Raw genomic sequence first — 20,410 nt, 5'->3', positions numbered from 1 at the left:
AGCACTACCTTCAGTTTCCACACTCCAGTCCTGACAAGAGGGCTACATATCAGAGAGACTGATTTTTTACACCAACTTATTCTGCAATGGAAAATGAAAATACTCAGTAATCTCTAAATTCTTTAAGTCTGTTGATCCTGAAACAGCCAAACTATATCTGGGCCACCTGTAAATAAGCCTTTAACATTTTTTTATCAGATACAAAGACCTACATTTGCATTTCTATTGTTTCCTATTTTTACTTTGGTAATAGACTATCTCAAAGGGTTCTGGTCTTCAATAACAATCCATTATGGATTTATCCTCCACAGTTTATTAAGATGCTTTGTGAACCTATTCATGTTTGTGGGCTGATCATTTATCATTCTAATTACTTTCATAGATTTACTACCTGCTTCATGAGAAGATCTTCATTTGCTCTTGAATTAGTCCTCTTCAGTTGCAGTATTGCTCCTTGGATGAGGTTTTCTGGGAGTCACTGAAACAAGCTCATGTGCATCAACTTATGCACTGCATGTTAAAAACTGTCCTGTAGCCAGGTGTGGCAGGCACACCACTCTGGAGGTTGGGTGATCTGAGATTAAGTCCAGAATGCACTATAGGATGAGGCATTATCTAAAAATATAAGACACTATCCCCAACCCCCACTTACCAGAAAACAGCAGCATAATCTCATCTCTGTTCAGAGAATTTTCTAAATAAATATAGCCTGAATAGAGAAAATTTTTAGGCACTTTTATTTCTTCCCCCCAAAAAATTTTTATTGGAAATTCTTTTTCTTAGATACTTGATTGTCTTTAGCAGCAGCTCTTCACAAATAGGACTGGCAAACTGTTATATGGAACAAGGAGGGGCACTTTGAGTATGGGCAGCCAATGTAAACTTAGGCCTACAACCTAATAGAGAGCCTCCCAAGCAGGCATCTTTATGGCTTTGCAGGAATCACTGAGGACAGAATTTGCTGGGGTTCGGGGGTCAGGATACATATTCTGAGTCAGGAATATTGCACAATTCGACTCCCAGCAGTGAGGTGAGGCCAAAGGCAAGAGTGTCCTGTGTCAAAAAAAAAAAATCAAAAGGCAAAAAGAAGGGGCATAAATATGACTTCTAATTCAATAAATCTAAGATAAAATTGAGACTTAAAAAACATCTATTTTATATCTGGTAAATGTCCATGTTTGTGAAACTAGGGATAATAACATATCCTTGGTAACAACTACAGTCATGGACTTCGTTGGTACACTATTTCTGAGGACAAACCACCAACTATGCTTTTACCAATTTCTCAAATGCACGGAATTGGTATATGTCCTTGAAGGAAAAATTTTTTAAAAAAAATGAATAACATCATTAAGCTTTTACTGATCTCTCACAAAGTGATTTAAGATATGTAATGTACAACCTGAGTTGTATCTAGTCTATTCAAGAGTGGTCTCATTTTTTTACAGAAGATTAATTTTGTTCCATTGGAAGCTGCTTTTCGTACTAATCCTAGTGTTTTATTTTCATGAAATGTCTGTGTACACTGAAGGCATGTAAGTCAGGATATCCTGTGCTCTAGCTCAGCTGAATTATAAACCCATTGAGAAATCAAATTATGGAAATGATGGACTGGTGGCTCCACCGTTCTCTTCCTCCAGCTGTTGAACAGCCAATGTAAAACAGAAACATTGTAGTACGAACTTAGGAGAATAAAAGAAAGAAAGAATAAGAGAAAGAAAGAAGAAACTAAAAAAGAGAAAAAGCCTAAAGAAATTCCTAGCCCACATAATTTAGATTCTTTTAAACTAATTGTGTGTCATGTGTGTGTGTGTGTGTGTGTGTCCTTGCATGTATGCGTATGTGCATGCATTTCTCTCTTTATCTCTCTCTCTCTCTCTCTCTCTCTCTCTCTCTCTCTCTCTCTCTCTCTCTGTGTGTGTGTGTGTGTGTGTGTGTGTGTGTGTTTAAGCAAAACAGGAAGTAGAGGGGAAAGGAAAACAAATTGAGAAGGGAGCACTGTAAAATATCCTAGAAGCCAACATCCTGAATAGCAATGAATGAAGAACAGCATAATTCATGGGTAAAATCAAGTTTTATTTAATTCAGTTAGGCACAAATAACTGATGCTCTTAATTTTTTTATTTTAAACGGAGTTATATTTACCATTTTTTTTAATTTTTAAATTTATAATAGCAAAAAGAAATACCATGCTATAGAAACCAATAATCCTATTGGGGGAAAAATTCCCTTGGCAACCTAAGCTAAGAGGGTGTGATGCTGGGGCAAGGAATTTTTGTTGTTGTTGTTGTTACAAAAGAGAAAATTGTTCTTTCAGCTATAGCAATAGTGCCTAACAGCAACTGCTTCCTGTGAAATTGTTCCAAGTGCATTTCCATAAAGAAAGGTTCTATTCTACTCGAACCCTGCTTATATTCCAACTCCATCTACATTCTACTCCAGGCTTTCAACTGATTCTCCCCCCAACAATTTGGCTATTTAATGCTTGCACAGGCCTATAATTGTGCTGATGTCATCTAGCCAATCAATCATAGAACTATTCATTAGGATATCTGTAATCAGGGCAGTGTCAAAGTGAACTCCATTCATTTTGCCACTAAATATCAAATGATGGTAAATTAAACTCTTATTGTAAGGATGGTATTAAAATGAATGGGGTGCTGTTTTCTTTTCTCACAGTTACGCTATTTTTATTAGACAGCATAGTAACCATGAGTGTTCCTGACATTGAGATGGACGCTTAGCAGAAAGGAATGCAGGAGATTTATATACCAGCATGACAAAGCTTGTATATTGAGTTGATGAAAAACAAATCACGAAACACTATATTTTAACAAAAATAAAAATGCATACAGAATATATTTTATACTTAGTACAGTCTATGACCCTGCATCAGTATTAAAAATAAATGAATGTAGGTGTATGGAGCACTTCAACAGTAGCACACATTCACAGAAACAAATGCCCCGTTTTGACTGAAGAAAAATAATCCCCATGTTTATGTTTTTTCTCCTGCAATTATATATATATATATATATATATATATATATATATATATATATATATATATATATTTGTCCTGCTGGCAAAATTAAGTTTAATATATTTTACCACAGGAAAACTTTGTCATAACCTTTTTAAAAATGAATCCGGCATAAAAAGGTCATTAGAGAAAAGAAAAAATAAAATAACATTGATAAAAATTATTGAATACTTTTCTCATGTTTTTTTTTTAAGAAACTCTGTGTCAAATGTTAATTAAAATAAATAAATAAAAGGACACTTTGAAAGGAAGTGAAATTATTCATTGCAGCCATCCTGGCTTTGAATCATTTCCTGATATATCAAGAGCTTGGGTATTAGAATCATTAAAGGCAGTTTAAAACAAATTTTCACAGCAAGGGGTATTAACATTTTAGTAAAATTTTAATGGGGAATTTTCACATGAGACAAAACTGAAGAGAAGGAATGTTTAAAGATGAAACTATTAATTAAGCAGAACTTTGTTGTTCTGATATTTCTTTCTTCTAGAGTCTGCAATATGGTCAGAATAACCCCCCACTTATCTCATTATATTCTCTTTCTTTTAGTGTCCCAGTTTCTGGGGATGGCTTCACTAGAGAAAAGAAGAGAAGATTAGTTAAAGCATAGAGAATGCTGCCTTATCAAAAAACACTTGGGCTAGAGCCAAATTCACAAACACTACTCTGAAAGACTTGTCATAAAGAAGACTTTTCTCATAAATATATTCTAAAACATTTTCTAGTACTTCATACTGTGGTAATATATTTGTAGTTATGAAAGTGATTTTGTAAAATGAATACATTCTAAAAATGAATGTAGGAATACTATAAACTTATTTGGGGATATATATGTAACCAATAATGAATTAAATCTAAATGTCAGACAAGAGAGACAAATGGTAATTCAATAAAAATAGTTTCCCCATTTTTCACAATCACATTTACTCATTATTCTAAATGTTCATTCATTAAATGGAACAATCAAATATTTTATAATGACCTGTATCTAAACAATGAATGACCCTTTTGACAAAATTAACTATTTTATTAAGAGCTAATAAACACATATTATTTGGACATTATTTCTGGATGTATCAAAAACTGCACATATATAGTATGCAATTAACAAAAAATGGACATGCATTCTGGGTAATGAACAAACATTCCTTAATGATATGAAAAAGTGAAGTCATTGCTTCTAGCACAAGAGGACAGACCCCAAAGGCTGCTCCACTGACTGATTTTAGACATCAAAACCATTGTACTGAGCACTCACTGTCTCCAAGCCTCTGAGCCTGGACATAGCTATCGTTACTGCTTCTAACCAGGCAGAGTGATTTCTAGTTAGTCCCTTCTTTGATTTATTTGTTCCATATTGAAAGGGTATGAGAGTTTCTTAATCACCAAAGTCCTCATTGTGTGTTCGGGTCCTAGTTTCACTGTAGCTGAAGATTTAGTACCTTCACTTTTCAACTTAGGTGTAAATGGCAAGTTACTGCTCTCTGTAGTACCAGAGGATTTCACAAGCATAGAAATGACATTGTGTAGCAGTTCCTTCCAAACTGAAGCTTTGTATCCTATAGGGAGGCTCTCTGGTACTCAAAAAGTAAACAACTCATAATTCTCTGAAAGAAGATTCACAAGAATTACATGCCAAACTTATGTAAGGAACAACAGCTGCTAGGGAGGAGAAATTTTCTTTTTTCTGAAATTCGAGGAGAGACATCCAGAACTACAATATAGACCCTAAACTGGGGTCAGTCTTTTGGTGGTACAGCTGGTTTTGAGTAACCCATGCCCCTTACATAACCCTTCACACATACTGCTACGGTTAACTCCATGGTTACATGACCCCTGCAATGAGTGGTAAGAAATGGATCTAAGCTGATACATATAAGAATAAGCTTGAAGCATCCATGAGGACAATGTAATCCCCTTTCCCTGTTTGATACAAGACTGTATGGCTCCTTTTTATGTACAATGAAGGTTGCAAGCTTGTTCTGATAGAACATGTAACTAAATCATGGAAGAAATCCCAGGATGACTGTTTATCTAAACTTGATAGTGGGTAGCTAGTTTCCTTAACAAATGGGATCTATGTGGAATAGAGCACTGCCTCCAAAAAATCTGATTGCTGTATTAAACAACATTGTAAAGTTGTGTGTGTGTGTGTGTGTGTGTGTGTGTGTGTGTGTGTGTGTGTGTGTGTGTGTGTGCTGTGATTTGGAATATGTTTTCTGCATTTGCTTCTCGATCGCTGTGACAAAACACTGACCCAAAGCAACTTTGAAAATATTTATTTAAGATGGAGAGGGAGCACCTTCATGGTGGCAAGTTGAGGGGGAGGAGGGAAGGAAGTGGCAGGGGGAGTATATAACATTTGAAATTTAAATACCAAGAATATCCAATAAAATTAAAAAAAACAGAAAAATATTTACTTTCAAATTTAAAACTAAGTTGTATAACAAAGAAAATATTAAAAATATTTTTTTAAAGATTTTGCTTAGATTGTGCCATCAAGGAAAGCAAAGACAAGAATTCAAGTCAGAAACTTGAATTCAGGAATTCAGGGATCATGAAGAAGTACTGCTTACTGTTTACTGGTTCTCTCCCTTCCCTCTCTCTGTGTGTGTAGTATGTTCCTGTGTATGCCATCCAACAACTTCATTTGAATTGAAACATTCTATTGTCCTGGATAGGCCAAATGAGGACATTAGTTCTTCTGATCTACAATTCTATGTCATATTCATTTAACACATGGTCTCTTACTGAAGTCATGGGTAGACTAGTAACCAGAAATCCCCATCAATTCTCTTCTTTCCAAACAGCATAGGGATTACAAGTTCTTCCAAGTACAATGCATCTGGAGATCCAAGTGTATGTCACCAAGTTTGTGCATCAAGCTTTCTTACCCCTGAAGCCATCTCCCTAGTGCTACATTCTTATGTAGTCATTATAGAAAACCCCCACAAAATTACAAGAGCTTTTCTAAATTTACCATCCCACAGTTCTCATTTAATTTATACAATTCTAAAGTGGCACATGTCGGCAGTAGTCATTGTTCTTCCTTTTATGAATTAATTTTCTCAAGACTTTATTTGTAAAACTTAATAGTAACAAGATATCATATAATCATCAAGATTAATAATATACCCTTTCAATACACAAGAAGGCAGAGGGAAATTAGCTGAAATATAAAAATCCATAAAGAAAGTGATATTTAAACACAAGGCTACAAGTGGCATTGTTTCTTTATATTACTGGTATTTAATTTTCCTTTTTTCTTTATTTAGCATCTCTAACTTACCGGGATTCTTTGATTGTAGATAATCAAACCTTTATCCTTGTACTAATTATGTTTTCTTCAACTTTACAGGATAAAATAGGAAATGTATTTTTTCTTCACCCATTACAAACTTGATCGCTGAGGCTTCACTAGCAACTACAACTACTACTACTACTACTACTACTAATAATAATAATAATAATAATAATAATAATAATAATAATAATGAGAGTGAAAAGCATCTATGATGGTTTAATAAGTTATAAATGACTTGGGAGCTTTGGTGGTCTGTGGATTTTCATTGAAGTTCTTATAACTATTAAACTATTGGAGGACCAATTATATGATCTGATATTGATGAACTTGATGGGAGGTGGGAGGGAGATGCAACAAAGCCTGTTCTATTTTATCCCTTTATTTGTAGTTCAGGGAAGAGTCACTGTCACATGGAGGTCTTCAGCAGAGAAAGGAAAAAAGTCAGAGCGTGACATTCCTACAGTTTATAACCTGTCTTGGAGAAGAAATGGTAAGGATAATTTTGAAGACCCATTCAGAAAAGAAGGGCTAGGAGGAGGTCACAGAAACATTCCTATGTTTTCTATTTCTATCAACTTCCCAAAAGCCATAATCTGTATTTTTTTACACTTATACTCCATCAGCCTGAGAAGAAAATCAGTAAGGTTTCCTTTGGTCACTGGTCATTGGATATAGCCCTACTAGAGGCATTTCTCCGGGTATAAATTATTTATACAACGTATAATATAATATTATAAATTCTTTACCACATTACACAGCCTGATCCAAGTTAACAAAATAACACATCTACCCAGCCACTTAAAAAAAAAAAGAGTTTACTTAATGTAAAGAAGGCATCTGAAAGCTATGCTTAATATTTAGTATTCAGTTAAGTATGAACATTGTTGTTTCTTATATTAAAAAGAAAATTCCTCTTCTGAGTACTGAGGCTTTTCCATTAACAAACAGCTAACTTGAAGAAAGAGGAAGTGAAAAGGACATTAATGTTTCATTGGAGAAAGAGGAATAATTGTCACTTGATTCCCATTGATATCCAGATCATTGTATCACTAAGGAAATTTGTATCACTGGCTTAGAACAAATACTACATCAAACAGAAAAGAATTTTTATATGTTTGTCACCAGCTGCAGAATGACTATAGGTCATTTCTGCAGGGTGTATCATTCCATACATAAACCTGCCTCTGGGTAATACAGGTCATAGCAGTCAGTGAATCACCCAGAAAATAGCCAATTCACTCATTATTTTGGAAACAAGTGAGTTCTTTCATTGAAGCTAAAATTGGGTGGAATGTTATATATGTATATATGGTATTCAGTGCATATATGATTTGTTAGACTTATAGGTAAAGAGTATCAAAGTATTTTAGTTCTGCAAGGAAAGCCTCAGCCATCTTCTTGACAGAATTTCCTGTTATCACACTTCACTAGGTCCCCTGATACACTTGAGTCTAGTGCTAAGTGTTACTTCAGGAAAATTTGAAGCTAACATTGCTAAGAATAATATATGCATACAAATACATGCAGACAGAATATGTATGTGATGTATGTGCATAGATAGATAGATAGATAGATAGATAGATACATACATACATACATACATGCATACATACATACATACATACATACATTTTTTAGGTATATAAGAATAGAATCCCATGCCTACCCTGCCTGGGAACAGCTAGGCAAACTGATGCACTGCCAACCAGGTGACCATGGTGGGGTTTCACGACGAGGTGGAGATCAAGGACTTTCAATATGACAAGGCCTCAGATACATATTCCTACCCCTGCCTGTGTGGATTTAAGTTTTCTATCACCAGGGAAGATTTGGAAAATAGAGAAGATGTGGTAATGTGTCCTAGTTTCTCACTCATTAAAAAAGTAATTTATGACAAAAATCAGTTCATGTTTGGACAAACAATCCCAGCACCTTTAACCAACAAAGAGTTAGTTAAATGCTGAAGAAGCTCTCAGGAACCAACATCCTGAACAGCAGGGGCTGAGCCCAGGTGGATGGATCCAATGCAGACTAAGCAGCTGTCTTGTGGATGGCTTCAGGGGATGGGGAGGGGATCTTCATCACTCACTGACCTCAGCATGAAAAAGTGAGCCTGTGAGATATCAGCCCTGCATTCCACACTTACCAGAACTAGAAGGATTTTTAATTGTCCATCTTAATTTAAGAAAGAGCCTTATAAGCTGGTAGTTGTTCCTTCAATTGGGTGCATCATTTGAATATCTCAAAACTTATTTTCTGAAAAATAACATCATCCACCCCAGTCCTGAGAGTCTTCTTTTATTTTTTTAAGATTTAGTATTTTATTCTTAATTGTGTGTATATGTGCATTTGTATGTGGGTATGTGCATATGAGTACCATTGCCCAAGATGGACAGAGGCACTGGATCTCTTGGAGCAGAAATCACAGGCAGTTGGGAGCAACCTGACATGGGTGCTGGGACCCAAACTATGCTTCCCTGAAACTACTACACATTCCTAACCTTTGAACCATCTCTCCGGCTTGAGAAGGAGCCTTTAAAAGATTACATTTTGATATAGTTTCTGAGGTGGTTCTGATGAGGCCTTTCTTGAAACATAAGGCAATCTGCCTTTTCCAGCACTGCACTTCCTGCTCCTTCACCAGTCAGCCAACCTGGGCTTGCATAATTGCTTTGTGTGATAGTGTCCTTCCTGTTCTTCATCATGGCTGTCCTGGTATTAGACTATAAGATGACAACTTCTCTGTAGCTTCCAATTTGTGAAGAAGGAAGGACCGTCTGAAGTGAAATAGTGAGAGAATCACTGCTCCCCATGCCCGTGCATCCTTATGTCAGAACAGGGTAAAAGGAACCCGCCAAAGGACATACTGCTGGCAGCGCTGAGAGGCATGGTGCCTGCTAACATTTTTGAAAACAGATGAATACTTGCTGGCTGGAGACAGCATTTCTGCACCAGGGCCTTTATTTCTTGAGATGCCTCATGGGATTTATCTCAGATGGGTGAGGCTGTTGTCACATGCAGTGGTTGTAACATAGCACTGCATTGTGTCACACTGTTCATCCTAAGGAGTGTAGACTCAATGACAGAGGATGAGCTTAGAAGTGTGAGCTGATTCTAACAGACATGCCCAAGACATGACAACACACCAAGGAAGACTACATTTAATGGGTACCCAAATCAGATGTGCACCCCTGCTGAGCAATTTCTCCCTTGAAAAAAGAGATGTATGTCAAGATGGACTGTTAATCTTTCTTCACTGTAGTCTTGGGATATCAAGGAGTTAGACTCACCCACTCAGAAATTTGAAAAATCCCCTAGTAAATACAGCTTTGCTGTGAGTGCATGGAGTTTTGAAACTCCACTGCTGACCCAGCAGATTGTTTGGGGGTATGGTTCCTGCAACTAAAAATAAAGCCAGTAGGGGCTGGAGAGAGGTGGGATAAGAGCTCTTGCTTTTTGTCCAGAGGCCCTTTGTTCAATTCTTAGGACCCACATAGCAGCTCACAGCTCTCTGTGACTCCAATTTCTGAGGTTCTGATGCCTATATTTGACCTCCATAAATCTCAGGCATGCTTACAGACATACATGCAGACAAAGGACCCATATAACTAAGTATTTTTTAAAGAAAGAAAAAAGTATTTAAGAATATGTATATTAAATATAATATCTTAAACTTACCAGAAGATACACACACACATATTTATAATGTATGCTCTATATATACCATATATACATATATATTATATGTAATTTTTCTAGAATTACTAAAATCCTGTTCTGTCATGAACGAATTTTGGTGGAAAACATAGTCACATTTGCTCCCAATTTTGAAGAAACCCATGAAGAAATCCTTGACTCACATTTTTTTTAAACCACTCCTATAATCTCTCTGTTCTAAACTGCCTAATCACCCAACCAAACCATTAGCCAGAATCCATAAGTAATAATCCACAGTTCAGGTCATATATCCTTGCAGGCAAAGTGGACAATGAGATATACAACTTGAATGTCAGCCAGTTGGAAAGATTGCTCACTATCAATGTCTTTAAGGGTAACCTCTATGTGATACTATAATACTGCATAAGACTTTTTACATAATGTCAGCACAACATCCAGGTCTATCTTTACAAACTAGATCATTGCTTTTTTATTTTTCTTTGTTAGTTCATCATCAGGAAATCTCTAGGTAGTGCAAAGTGTCAATTTTTAAGAAAGATGGAAGTGAACCTGAAATAGGCATATGGACAGTGTGAGTCATCTCTTTCTACAAATAATGCATACCTTCAAGATTGATTGGGGTCTAATATTGTATATATATTGTGCTCTGAATGATGAAATGCTATGGTACATCTAAGTCTGCAATTCACTGAATCAAGTTTTATGTGTCCTATGATGAATAGCTTGAGTCATGTAGTCCTAACATTTAACAGAGCCAATTGAAAGCTAGAAAATATTTCAAGAGGCAGGCTATTTTCCAAAGTAAACAGGTTTTAATAGATATGGTGCTCATGCCTGTAATCCCAGCTGAGGCAGGACTGTTGTTACCAATTTGAAGAGAGCATAAGATATATAGTAGATGCAGTGAGAGTTTATGTGGGATGCACAGTGAGATCCTGTCTTAGAAAAGAAATAAAGGGGAGTAGGGGAAAGGGAGAAGGAGGTAGGGATGGACAGAGAGAAAGAAAAAAAGAGAGAAAGAAAGAAAGAAAGAGAGAGAGAGGGAGAGAGAGAGAGAGAGAGAGAGAGAGAGAGAGAGAGAGAGAGAGAGAGAGAGAGAAATTTCTAACAAAATACTTTTCGTCTGCAACTCTGTGGTCTCATATTGCGTGCTGTAGAGTCTGTGGTACACTTGGCAATCCTGAATCTATTAAAACGTTGGAACCAAGTGTCACGGAAAGTTGCACTGCAGCCTTCATTTGCTCTAAACTTCTGTTTTGTTTGTTTGTGTGTTTGTTTTTAATTAAACAAACTTATTTTAAAAAACAGAGATAAATGTACAGATTTTTTAAAAATTACCTAAAATGATATGAATATATTTGTTGGTCAGTACTTCATTTTTTTAAAGGATTAATAGTATGTATTGAAATCTTACTACTTACCATAAACATAAAGTACATACGAAACAAAACATAACATGCAAATAGTCAAAATTTTCTTGGTGTGTAAAGATTAAACATGACAGACTTCATAATAAATGTTCTTATTAGTTGTATATCTCAGATTCTGCTGATAGCTACATTTCAAACCCAATAGAAAGCTAATTGTTGTTGGGAATCATCGATGACCTTATCAAGTGACAACTAGTCAGAATTCCAGTATCTTTAGCAAAAATGAAAACAGAATCTAATTCTAGGACCTCCAGACACCCCAGACATTATATTGTTATAGTCACTCCTTGTGGCAGTGTTCCTGATGTTGATATCAGTATGTATTCCTGGATCTAAGCAACAAAAATGATCTTCGTGTATGCAAACAGAAGAGAATTTTATTTGAGGTTAGTGAATAAATTTCAGAATCCCTCTAAGATTAAGGGATCCTGGTAAAGAGAGTATATAATCTGGATAAATATTTTCTAAGTAATGACTATATCCCAGAATGGCTCCAGCATCAAACCCACTGTCATTGTAAAGGCCTTTGTTATCTAAACATTTATAAACTGTTATCTTAATGCAACCTCACAAATTTATGAGGTCAGATCTGTTTCCCAAGGGCACTAATGTTATAAAAGAGAATTTTAGTTTTACTTGGGTTTTTAGAGAGTGTTCTCATGGATGGAACAAACATCCCTTAGTAAACAAATCTCAGAGCATCTCTGCCCTGTCCATCAAAGGAGGATTCAATAAGAAAGAACAGTCTTTTAGGAATGTGACCTCATCAAGCTCCATTGCTGTGGGCACCTTGATCTTAACCTTACTGGATTCCCAAACTGTGAGAAATGAGTTTTGTTCATAAGCCACATAATATATCATATTTGCAACAGTGGCCAAAACTAACTTTGGTAAACATCCAGGACTCTGGATAATAGAACTAGGTTCACTGAAAATGTTGATTATACTTGTTAAGCCTCCGATTATTGTGGCAAACACTTATAAGAGACAGTTTAAAGGAATAAAGATTTAATTTGTCTCATAGTTTTAGTATTCTTTATTTATGCTGAGTTAACTCTAATGCTTTGAACCTGATATAAGACAAAATATTAAGGATGAAGGGCATGATAGAACAGGGTTACTTACCTTGAGTAAGACAGAAATCATAGCAGTACAGTGTAATTAGGATAAGGTGTATTCATCACAAGCATATGTCTAGATACCCATTTCTTTAACTGGGCCCCACTAACAGAATTTTCCTTCATTTCACAGTAATTTCAGGACATTAGAATCTATTGATGGATTAAAATCTAATCTTTATAAAGACCCTGTAATCCAGCCCCCTGCTAATGATTGGAACCTTTGGCTGGAAATAAATTCTCAACACATTTAATATCCAGACTATAATCCTAAGGGTATTTACTTTTTTCATGGCGTAATGATATATTCCTGAATTAAATAGAGAAGCTATTTTACTTGGTGCTGGGAATAAAACAGAAAGAAAAAGTAAGTTGGTCCTAATGAAAAAACAAGTAGATAAATGAAGTATATCTTATATTAGATGCTCATAATTAGTTAGAAAAAATGATAAAGCTGGGTCTGGAGATGTAGCCTAGATATATGACCTAACATTCTTGTAACTGTTAGGTAAATGCTTTTAGAAATTATGGACTCCTGGATTCCACCAACTCAAAAGCTCCAAATATCATCAGATAAACTCCCAGGCCTATGGAATGTTTTCTCATTTTATTGTAACACATATAACTGACATCATGCTCCATTTAATTCATCTTTTTGTTGCGTTACTGTAAAAATTTTATGAAATGATTACATAAATTGGAGTTGTTTAAGTATGTCTTCTCAGGCCATAGTCTCCCAGAAATAAACTGTCTTATTTCCTTGGAAATGGAAACTGTGAACTTGTCTGTCTGCTTTTTGTGTATTGGCACTTCATTCAAAATAATTTATTTGCCGGGTGGTGACAAGAGGGTTGTGTTAGATAGCCTACTTCTAGAATGAAATATATATATATATATATATATGTATATAGATAGATAGATAGATAGATAGATATAGATATAGATATAGATATAGATAGATATATAGATATATAGATATATCCTTTGCGTTATAATATCTCTGAAAACTTATAGACTTTCATTGGATGGAACAGTACCAAACTCTGAAGCCATGCAGGATGGCCTACTTTCTCAGGGCCAGTTCTGTACCTCACCTCCCATTTTCTGTGTCTGGTGACCTACTGCCTTTACTAAAAGGATTTGCCAAAATTGTCCCAGTTTAGAATTTGAAATATTGAGAAAGTGGGAAGGACTCATTATAATTGTTTTCTCTTCCAATGTCAATGAGAAGAAGATGGAGGTTTCAGGGTTTCACTAAGATGCATAAAGGGAAAACTCTTTCCATCTAGTAAGGTTGGCTATTTAGTCAACATATTTTTAATGATTTTTCCTTCATTCTTTTAAGTATGCACTTATTCATGATTTTTGCTCAGAAGAATAAGATATGAGGTATGGCTCTGACATTAGGTGAAGAAATTCATATTTTGCATTTTATTGGATATATATGCATTTACATTTCAAGTGTTATCCTGTTTCCCTGTTCCCTCCTCTCCCATTCACCCATCCCTGATTCTATGAGGATGCTTCCCCTCTCACCCAACCACTCCCATTCCAATACCTTGGCATTCCCCAACACTGGGGGAACAAGTCTTTGCAGAACCATGGGTTTCTCCTACTGATTCCCGACAACAATATCCTCTGCTACACATAAAGTTAGAACCATGGGTTCCCTCATATGTACTCTTTGGTAAGTGGTTTAGTCACTGGGGGTTCTGGGGGTCTGTTTGATTGATATTGTTGTTCTTTTTATGAGGTTGCAAACCCCTATAGCTCTTTCAAGCCGTTATCTTACTTCTCCTCTGGGGTCCCTATGCTCAGTCAAATGGTTAGCTGCAAGCATCCTCATTTGTATCAGTAATGCATTGGCTAGAGCCTCTCAGAAGATATCCATTTCAGGCTTCTATCATCAAGCACTTCTTGACGTCAGCAATAGTGACTGGGTTTGGTGGCTGTATATGGGATGGATCCCAAGGTAGGGCAATCTCTGGATGGCCTTTCCTTCAGTTTTTGCTGCAAACATTGTCTCCATATTTTCTACAGTGAATATTTTTGTTCCCCCTACCTAGAAATAATAGAGCATCTTTACTTTGCTCTTCCTTCTTGTTGAACATCATGGGGTCAGTGAATTTTGTCTTGGGAATTTCAAGCTTTTGTGCTAATATCCACTTAACAGTGAGTGCATACTATGGGTGTTTTTGTGATTGAGTAACTTCATTCAGGATGATAGTCTCTAGTTCTACCCATTTGCCTAAGAATTTCATAAATTCATTGTTTTTAATAGCTGACCAGTACTCCATTGTGTAAATGTACCACACTTCTGTATCCATTCCTCTGTTGAAGGACATCTGGGTTCTTTCTAGTTTCTGGGTTAAGGCTACTATGAACATGTTGGAGCATGTGTCCTTGTTATATGTTGGAGCATCTTTTGGGTATATGCCAAGAAGTGGTATAGCTAGATCACAGGTATTACTATATCCAATTGTCTGAGGAACCTCCAGATTGATTTCCAAAGTGTTTGTACCAGCTTGCAATCCTAACAACAGTGAAGGAGTATTTTTCTGTCTCCACATTATTGCCAGCATCTGCTGTCACCTGAGTTTTTGATGTTAGTCATTTTGACTGGTGTGAGGTATAATCTCAGGGTTGTTTTGATTTGCATTTCCCTGATGACCTAGGATGTTAAACATTTCTTTAGGTACCTCTTAGCCATTCAAAATTCCTCAATTGCGAATTCCTTGTTTATCTCTGTACCCAAATTTTAATAAGGTTATTTGGTTCTCTGGAGTCTAATTTCTTGAGTTCTTTGTATATATTAGATATAAGCGCTTTATCCCATGTAAGATTGAGAAAGATCTTTCCAAATATGGCGGTTGCTGTTTTCTTCTATTGATAGTGTCCTTTCCTTTAGAGAAGCTTTGCACTTTTATGAGATCCCATTTGTCCATTCTTGATCTTGTACCATAAGCTCTTGGTGTACTGTTCAGAAAAACTTCCCTTGTTCCTATGTGTTTGAGCATTGTCTTAGTCAGAATTTCTATTCTTGCACAAAGTATCATGGACAAGAAGCAAGTTAAAGAGGAGAGGGTTTATTCAGCTTACACTTCCATATTGCTGTTTACTACCAAATGTAGTTAGGACTGGAACTTAAGTATGTCGGGATGCAGAAGCTGATACAGAGGCCATGGGGGCTGCTTACTGTCTTGCTTCCCCTGGCTTGCTCAGCTTGCTTTCTCATAGAACCCAAGACTACCAGCTCAGGGATGGCACTAGTTGAGAAAATATGTTAAAGCTGGATATCTTGAAGATATTCCAACAACTGAGGATCCTTTCTGTGAGATAATTCCAGCTTGTGTCAAGTTGACACAAAATCAGCCAGTACAAAAATCTTCCCCACTTTCTCTTGTATTATACACTTGGAGTTGAGCTTTGTATAAGGAAAGAGCCTTGAATACATTGGCACTGGGAAAATTTTTTGAAAAAAAAAAAAAGACAGCAATGGCTTATGCTTTAAGATCAGAGTGTGTATGCCTCAGTTCTTCTTAAAACATTGAACAAAACACTCAGAATAGAAAATACAAGGACAAATAGAAGAGCAGGAATTGAAGAAAAGATTATCCAGAGACTGCTGAGCCAGAAGATCTATCCCATATGCAGCCACAAATCCAAGTCACAGTTGCTGATAATAAGAAGTGCTTAATGGAAAGAGCCTGATCTGGATGCCTCCTCAGAGGCTCTACCAGAGCCATACTGATATAGAGGAGAATGCTTGCAGCTAACCATCCGACTGTACACAAGGTCTCCAATGAAGGAGCTAGAGAATGGACTGAAGGATCTGAAAGAGTTTGCAAACCCATGGGAAGAACAACACTATCAACCAAACAAACCCTCCAGAGTTCCCAGGGACTAAAACACTAACTGATGAGTACACAAGGAAAGACACATGGGTCCAGTTGCATATGTAGCAGAGGATAACATTGTCTGGCATCAATGGTAGAAGAGGTCTTTTGTCCAGTGAAGGTTTGCTTTTCCCATTTAGGGGAATGCAAAGGTGCTGAGGTAGAACAAAGTGGTTGGGAAAGGAAGCACCTTCATGGAAACAAGGCGGGGAGAAGGATGGGAGTGGAGGAAAAGGAAATAACATTTGAAATGTAAATACAGAGAATATCCAATAAAATGAAAAAAAAAAGGATGTCGACAAATGGGACCTCATAAAATTGAAAAGCTTCTATACTCAGAGGACACTGTCATTAAGACAGAATGACAACCAACAGATTGGAAAAATATCTTTACCAATACTACATCTGATAGAGGGCTAATATCCAATATCAACTTACCAGTTGAACACCAGGATTATTTGTTAAAGATGCTGTCTTTTTCCCCACTTGGTTTTTATAGCTCCTTTGTCATAGATCAAGTGACCATAAGTGTGTGAGTTCATTTCTGGGACTTCAATTCTATTCCATTGATCTACCTGCCTGTCATTGTACTAGTACCATGTAGTTTTATCATGACTGCTCTATAATACAGCTTGAGTGCAGGGATGGTGATTTCCCTAGAAATTATTTTACTATTGAGAAAAGTTTTCACTATCCCATGTTTTTTGTTATTCCACATGAATTTGCATATTACTCTTTCTAATCTATCAAGAATTGAAATGGAATTTTGATAGGTATTGCATTGATTCTGTGGATTGTTTTCAACAAGATACTCATTTTTACTATATTAATCCTGCCAACCCATTTAGCATGGGAGAGCTTTTCATCTTCTGGGATCTTCATTTTTTTTCTTCAGACATTTGAAGTTCTTGTTATACTGGTCTTTCACTTGCTGGGTTAGAGAGACAGCTAGAACTTTTATATTATTTGTGAATATTTTAAATGGTGTCATTTCCCTAATTTATTTCTCATGCTGTTTATCCTTTGAGTAGTGGACGGTTACTGATTTGTTAGAGTTAATTTTATGTCCACCCACCTTGCTGAATTTTTTTATCAGATGTAGGAGTACCCTGCTGAATTTGTTTGGGGTCACTTATATATACTATCATATCATCTACAAATAGTAATATTTTGACTTTTTTTTTTCCATTTTGTATCCCATTGACCTCTTTTTGTTGTATTTTTCTGGCTAGGATTTTGAGTACTATATTTAATATATATAGAGTTGGCAGCCTTGTCTAGTTCCAGATTTTAGTGGGATTGTTTCATGTTTCTCTCCATTCAATTCGTTGTTGGCTACTGGTTTAAATGTGTATTGCTTTTATTACGTTTAGGTATGGGACTTGAATTCCTGATATTTCCAAGTTTTTAATCATAAAGGAGTGTTGAATTGTGTCAAAAGCTTTCTCAGCATCTAATGAGATGATCATGTGTTTTTTTTCTTCTTTGAATTGGTTTATATAGTAGATTATGTTGATGGATTTCCATATATTGAACCAACCCTAGATACCTAGGATGAATTCTATTTTATCATGGTGGATAATCATTTTGATGTGTCCTTGGATTCAGTTTGTGAGAAATTTATTGAGTATTTTTACATGGATATTCAAAATTTGTCTGAAATTTGCTTTCTTTTTTGGGTCTCTGTGATTTTTTTTATGGTAGAAAGCTAATTGTGACTTCAATGAATGAGTTTGAGACTGTCCTACTGTTTCAATTTTGTGGAATAGTTTGAAGAGTATTGGCATTAGCTCTTTTCTGAAGATCTGATAGAATTCTGCACTAAATTGATCTAGTCCTGGTCTTTTTTTTTTTTTTTTTTCCTGTTGGGATACTATTAATGATTACTTCTAATTCTTTAGGGGTTTTGGAACTGTTTAGATGGTTTATCAGATTCTGATTTAACTCTGGTACTGGTATAGAAAATTGTCGATTTCATCCCATTTTGTTGAGTATAGGTCTTTGTAGTAGGATCTAATGGGATCTAATTATTTTTTGCATCTCTTAAATTTCAGTTGTTAAGGCTCCCTTCTCATTTCTGATTTTGTCAATTCAGATACTGTCTCTGTAACTTCTGATTAGTCTGCTTAAAGTATTATCTATATTGTTGATTTTCTCCAAAACCACCTCTGGGTTTTGTTGATTCTTTGTATAGATCTTTTTGTTTCAACTTGGTTGATTTCAGATCTGTGTTTTATTATTTTCTGTAGTCTGCTCCTCTTGGGTGTATTTACTTCCTTTTGTTTTTGACCTTTAAGGTGTGCTGTCAAGCTATTAGTGTGCACTTTATCCAGTTTCTTATTGGAGGCATTCAGAGCTATGAGTTTTCTTCTTAGCACTGGTTTCATTGTGCCTCATAAGTTTAGATACATTGTGCCTTCATTATTATTAACTTATAGAAAAGTCTTTAAATTTTTCTTTATTTCTTCCTTAACCATGTTATCATTGATTTGAGCTTTGTTGAGCTTCCATGTGTATGTGGTCTTTTTGGTTTTTGTTGTTGTTTTTGTTATTATTGAAAACCATCTTTAGTCCTTGGTGATCTGATATGATGCAGGGAATTGAATTAGTTTAGTCTTCTTGTGTCCTTTGAGGCCTGGTTTTTGACCAACTATATTGTTAATTTTGGAGAAGGTATCATGGAGTACTGAGAAGAAGGTATTTTCCTGTTTTAGGATGAAATTTTCTATAGACATTTGTTAAATCTATTTGGTTTATAACTTCCACTAGCTTTACTGTGTCTCTGTTCAGGTTCTGTTTCTTTGATGTGTCCATTGATGCAATTTAGGTTTTAAATCCCACTATTATTGTATGAGGTGCAATGTATGCTTTGAGTTTTTGTAAAGTTTCTTTTATGATTGTTGTTGCTCTTGCATTTGGATCATAGATGTTTAAAATTAAGAGTACATCTTGGCAGATTTTTCTTTGATGAGTATGAAATATCCTTCCTTAATTTTTTAGATAACTTTTAGTTGAAAGTCAATTATTCAATTTGAGAATTGCTACTATAACCATTGCTTGGAAGGTTTTATTTGTTTTTTAGCCTTTTGCTCTGAAGTATTGTCTGCTTTTCTCACTAAGGTACATTTTGGGTATGTAGCAAAATGCTTGGTCCTGTTTATGTATCTAGTCCTTTAGTCTATATCTTTTTATTGGGGAATTGAGTACATTAATGTTAGGAGATATTAAGAACCAGAAATTTTTGTTTCATGTTATTTTTCTGTTAGAGATGGCATTAGGTTTATGTTGCTATCTTCTTTTGGGTTTGTTGAAAGAAGACTACCTTCTTCCTTTGTTCAGTTGGTAGTTTCTCTGTTTGTGTTGCAGTTTTTCATCTATTATCCTTTCTGGACTGGTTTTCTGAAAATGTATTGTGTATATTTGGTGTTGTCATGTGATATCTCGAATTACTTCCCATGGTAATTGAAAGTCTTGCTGGATATAGTACCCTGGTCTAGCATTTGTGTTCTCTTGGGTTCTGTATGACATCTTCTCTGGATCTTCTAGCTTTCATAGTTGTCTGTTGAGAGGTCTAGTAAAATAATATAAGTCTGTATTTATATGTTATTTGACTTTTTTCCCTTACTGCTTTGAATATTTTTCTTTGTTGTATGCATTTTGTGTTTTGACTGTTATGTAACAGGAATAATTCCTTTTCTGATTCAATTTTTATGTTCATTTTTTATGTTTATGTTCTTTGTTTAGGTTATAGAAGTTTTATTTTATAATTTTGTTGAAAATATTTTCTGGCCATTTATTTTCTATCATTTTATTGAATATTCTCTGTATTTAAAATTCAGGTGTTATCCCCTTTCCACCAATCCCATTCTACACTCCCCATTGCCTCCATGAAGGTGCTTCCTCTCCCAACCTCCCTCTCCCCCCTCTGTATTCCCCTATACTG

General features: G+C 35.6%; 1 protein-coding gene across 1 annotated transcript; it reads left to right on the top strand.

Annotated features, from left to right (window-relative positions):
- Window positions 1–8,060: 8,060 nt before the first annotated feature.
- On the top strand, window positions 8,061–8,309 carry LOC308414435 (diphthamide biosynthesis protein 3-like; the record flags this gene model as incomplete). Its single annotated transcript, XM_080909657.1, has 1 exon — window positions 8,061–8,309. The coding sequence occupies one exon, from the start codon at window positions 8,061–8,063 to the stop codon at window positions 8,307–8,309; it is 249 nt and encodes an 82-aa protein (XP_080765783.1).
- Between the last annotated feature and the right edge of the window lie 12,101 nt (window positions 8,310–20,410).

This window comes from Micromys minutus (genome assembly GCF_963924665.1).
Source record: "Micromys minutus genome assembly, chromosome: X".
NCBI lineage: Eukaryota > Metazoa > Chordata > Mammalia > Rodentia > Muridae > Micromys > Micromys minutus.
The sequence above is the reverse complement of the archived record's forward strand: the minus strand, read 5'-3'. Positions and strand labels throughout refer to the sequence as shown.